The sequence below is a fragment of the Chlorella variabilis genome (genome assembly GCF_000147415.1).
Source record: "Chlorella variabilis unplaced genomic scaffold CHLNCscaffold_12, whole genome shotgun sequence".
Lineage (NCBI taxonomy): Eukaryota > Viridiplantae > Chlorophyta > Trebouxiophyceae > Chlorellales > Chlorellaceae > Chlorella > Chlorella variabilis.
This window is the reverse complement of record NW_005435076.1, coordinates 1,223,666-1,227,794: the sequence shown is the minus strand read 5'-3', so window position 1 is coordinate 1,227,794 and position 4,129 is coordinate 1,223,666. Positions and strand designations below refer to the sequence as shown.

The 4,129-nt window shown below is 67.0% G+C and overlaps 3 protein-coding genes across 3 annotated transcripts in view; 1 reads left to right on the top strand and 2 right to left on the bottom strand.

The window, feature by feature from the left end:
• Positions 1–1,858, bottom strand: part of CHLNCDRAFT_134987 (hypothetical protein) — a gene marked incomplete at both ends in the record, with an annotated part of 4,537 nt that extends 2,679 nt beyond the window's left edge. Inside the window, 4 exons of the mRNA XM_005846923.1 lie at positions 29–56; positions 214–495; positions 662–1,108; positions 1,223–1,858. Coding sequence (XP_005846985.1) covers positions 29–56; positions 214–495; positions 662–1,108; positions 1,223–1,858 — 1,393 coding nt within the window. The remainder of the gene's footprint in view (positions 1–28; positions 57–213; positions 496–661; positions 1,109–1,222) is intronic.
• A 204-nt stretch (positions 1,859–2,062) lies between these two features.
• Positions 2,063–3,238, bottom strand: CHLNCDRAFT_134986 (hypothetical protein; the record flags this gene model as incomplete). The annotated part of the gene is made up of 5 exons (XM_005846922.1): positions 2,063–2,181; positions 2,315–2,394; positions 2,507–2,591; positions 2,707–3,025; positions 3,152–3,238. The coding sequence occupies 5 exons, from the start codon at positions 3,236–3,238 to the stop codon at positions 2,063–2,065; spliced, it is 690 nt and encodes a 229-aa protein (XP_005846984.1).
• Positions 3,239–3,581: 343 nt separating this feature from the next.
• CHLNCDRAFT_52866 (hypothetical protein) overlaps positions 3,582–4,129 on the top strand; it is a gene marked incomplete at both ends in the record, with an annotated part of 5,200 nt that continues 4,652 nt past the window's right edge. Inside the window, 2 exons of the mRNA XM_005847129.1 lie at positions 3,582–3,651; positions 3,820–4,074. Of these exons, the coding sequence (XP_005847191.1) occupies positions 3,582–3,651; positions 3,820–4,074 (325 nt within the window). The remainder of the gene's footprint in view (positions 3,652–3,819; positions 4,075–4,129) is intronic.

The following is a 4,129-nucleotide window of genomic DNA, read 5'->3' as shown; positions in this document are numbered from 1 at the left end:
CCCAGGGCGCCCAGGCTGTAGCCATGACCTGCCGCGATGGCTTCCGCCAGGTATCCCTGAGCATGCACCAGGCAGGGGGCAGCACAGGGATCCTCAGCAGGCGGGTCAGAGGCGGGTACCCAATGCTCGCTGGCTTGGAGGCGCTGTTTCCACCAGGCAGGCTTTGGTCAGGCAGGCCCACCACAGGGNCCACCCACCCACCCACCCACCCACCTGCACGCTTTCGGGGCGGATGCGGCGCTGCGCCGCCACCTGCTCCACGCTCAGCCCCTGCTGCAGCGCCTGATACACAGCCAGCTTGGCGGGCTGCAGGCGCTGCGGCGCCGGGCACGCGGGCACCCAGCCGCCGGAGCCACAGCCTGCTACTGCTGCTGCTGCTGCTGCTGCTGCTGCTGCTGCTGCTGCTGCCAGAGGGTCCCCCAGCGCCGCCGCCGCGGGTCCGGCCTCGGGCCCAGCTGGGTACGGCAGGGAGGCCACCGGCAATTTGGATAGGACCTGCACCGGCGGCGGCAGCGGCATGCCGCACCCTGTATCAACCTGCCGCCAAGCTGCAAAACACACAGGAAGGGCTGACAGCCTGGCATTGCATCACATGCTGCCCAGGACATGCTGCCCAGGAGCAGCCCCAGGCCGGGGTCTTGCCCGCCAGGCCCCTCCTCACCTCATACACTCGTAGCGAGCACCAGGCATCTGTGGCAGCGTAGCGCTGCTGCTCTGAGCTCAGGGGCGGCCGCACTTCCCAGTTGCTGCACCGGATTGCCTGGCTCTTGTCCAGGCGGAGGCGGAGGAGGAGGGATACGAGGCCCGCCAGGCTCCACCTCTGCGGCGCCGCCGCCAATGGCTGACCAGCACCGCCGCCGCCGCCTCCAGGCCCACCCACCGCTGTTGCTGCTGCTGCAGCTGGTGGCGCGCTGGGAGCACAGGTTGGTGCTGCACCATCAGGCGCATCGCCGCTGTCGCTGCCTGGCGCGTGCGCAGCGGCAGCATAGGCCAGCTCGCGCTCGTTGGCACACTCTGACAGGCACACCACGCCCTGCATCTCCAGCCCGAAATCGCGCAGCACCTTCTGGGCATCCCCCTGGACCCCCACCCCCACCTTGAGAATGTCCTGCAGGTGGGTGAAAGAAAGGGAAGGGGTGCCACAAGGGGAGCTTAGCTGCCTGCACAAGTACGGCGACAGTGCCTGCCACATGCGCAGCCCCCAAGCATGCCGCCGACGCACCTTGCTGCACAGCAGCTGGCGCAGGTGCGGCGTTAGCCCGCTGTGGCAGATGTGCAGCAGGAGGCAGATGTGCTGCTGCTGCTGCTGCTGCTGCTGCTGCTGCTGCTGCTGCTGCTGGCGCTGCTGCTGGGGTCCAGCTGTGCTGCTGCCGCCACTGCCACCCAAGTAGCAGAGCTGGATCAGTGCCACCGGCCGCGGCACCACTCCCGTCTGATAGGTGACGCGCCACTCGATGTCGAAGCCCACCACTCCCACTCCGGAGCTGTCCAGAAGCCACTGGCACCAGCGGTCCACCTCGTAGCCCGCAAAGGCATAGTGCAGCGGCCCCGTGAAGCATGCCGGCGGCAGATTCTCGTCCGCTGGGGGTGCTGCCGCCGAGCCTGCCCCTGCTGCTGCGGTGCTGGTGGAGGCATGGCTCTGCCCTGTGCGGATGTCGGGCAGCCTGCGCCGTCGCACGGGTGGCGCCACAGGTGCTGCTGTCGCTGCTGGTCCTGCCTCGCCTGCACCTGCGGGCCCGCCGTTGCCGCCACCCGCCGCGCCATCTGTTTCTCTCCTGAGCTGGTACGCCTGCTCAGCGGCGGCCAGAGCAGCCTCCTGAGACTCGGATAGCACGTCGTCGGCGTCCCAGCAGTCCATCGCCGGGCCTCAACTTGTTTGTGACCTCGCGCTTGTGCTCTCCCCGACGATCCCTGGAAGTATAAAGTTGCTCTAGAGCTTAACGGAAGGCAAGCACGGGACCCAATCCCCCCAGATCAAAGCTTTTGGTGTCATGCTCTGCGCGCTGTGCATGCTCCGCCTTCTGCCGCCGCCCCCAGGTGTCAGCTTGCATGACAACCCTCATCACCCAGCAGTGGCCGTGGCCATGAAGAGCTGGAACTCCAGCATCTCCCCCTCCCCATCAAACGCCGCCTTCTGCAGGCTGCCCACCGCCCTGGCCTCGACGGCCGTGTAGCCAGCCTCTGCAGGGCCATGGCGGGTGCGAGTGGTGGCGGGTGCGTCACAAGCCCCCAGCTGACACATCCATACATCCCCCCAGCATGCATCAAATCACAGGCAGCAACCAGGCAGCCAGGCGGATCCACCCACACCCACCCGTCAGGTGCTGCTCCATTTCCTGCAGCGAGAAGCCTCCACGATGGAACAGGCCGTGAGAATGCGCCGGGCTGTGAAACCTGCGGCACGCGGCAGCCGTTTGTTGCTGCCAGGGCGGAGCAGGTGTGGACAAGGCAGGCAAGCGCCAGGTGGGCACAGTGTCGGCGAGTGGCTGTGCCATGCCCGGCACACCTGATCGAGGCGGGGGTTGCGAGCAGGTCAAATATCGCTACGCTGCCCCCCGGCTTCAAGTGGTGCTTCAGCAGCCGCAGCGTGCCTGCATGAGCAGGTGCAAAGCGGTTGGCGGCGACGAGCCTGCGGGTGGCAGGCTGCCCTCCACACACACAGCTCACAGCCTGCCCCCCCACACTCCTCAATCCACGGGCACCCACCTGCGATGTCCTGGATGTGATGGAAGGTCATGAGGGAGATGGCGAGGTCGTATTGCTCCGGTACCGCTGCACCGCCATCTGCGGGCGTGGAGCTGGTGAGAGACTCTGGTCCCGTCAGTTCCGCCAGCACGCAGCGCAGCTTGCCATCGCCGCGCGCCTCGGCCTTCCTCTGGAATGCCGCAATCATGCCCGGGCTGGTGTCCACCCCCACAAGCGCGCCCAGGCTGTCGGCAATCTTCTCTGCCAGCAGCCCGGTGCCGCACCCCAGGTCAAGGACAGCAGTGGATCCAGGGTGGAGCAGGCCGCTGCCCTTCAACGCCTGTGCGCAGACAGGGGTGGGCCAAGGGCGGCAGGAGGGCTTTCGATACTCGAACGTCGGGCGTCCCACCGCCGCCACGGCAGAGCCGCCACCGAGCGCCGGTCGTGCAGGCGAGCCGGCCCCCACCTCTGCCGCAATCGAGGTCGATTGCTGATGGCCAGGGTTCTGATCCCAAGTGGCAGCCTTGTCGTCGAAGGTGTTCTCGGCGGCCATCTTGTTGGTTCCGGTCCAATGTGGTGCTGCAGTGCCCTACAAGCCTTGAAACACACAAGTGACAGGATGCAGCCACGTAATGAAAGGCTTGTTACTTGGCAAAGTTGCCTGTGCAGGCGTGCTTTGCCCTGCTCCGCTCCCCTTGCCACGGCTGAACCGTCTGCTCGGGGTGGGCCACCCCACATCACACACGCGCTACGTTGCATGTGCTGGGAGGCCACGCACAGACGCGCATCACGCTCAAAGGCCGCAAGCACAGCTGAAGCCCCTGCACCTGCTGTGCGCTCGCAACAAAACCACAAGAGGATGATATTGTGAGTGAGCGCACGGCAATCTTCATAGGATGAGGAAGACGGCGGTGGACTACAAGCGGCTGGCCAACGCCGATTATTCCGACTTGTCGCTCGGCGTCGGTGCGGCCAGCGGCGCGCGGCCAGCTCTCTTTCTACTGCTTTATGGCATGTGCATGCATGGCACTGGAGCTGGGGCTGTGTGTCCAGGGGAATGCTGATTTGTGTGATGCCGCAAGAGCCTTTGCTGTCGCCGAAACCCGCCGCTCCCGCCTCCCGCCGACCCGCCAGACGCTCTGGGCACCGATTTCCGCGCCCTCCACTCCGAGCTGCTCAGCTATGGCGGCTATCGCACCGGCGGCGTGCGCCAGCTGCCCGCGGAGCAGCTGACGGCCGACTGGCTGCAGCAGCACGGCGCCTTCCGGCCCCTGCTGGTGCCGGCGGCGCCCGGGGCGGCCCGCCAGCTGGGCATCGCCCTGCCAGAGGGCAGCCTCACTGTGGACCGCCTGGCCAGCAAGATAGGGCTGCCGTTTGAGGTGGGGTGGGGTGCAGAGGTCTGTGGGGGAGAAGCAGGGGGGTGGGGGCTGCAGGGGGGCGGCCT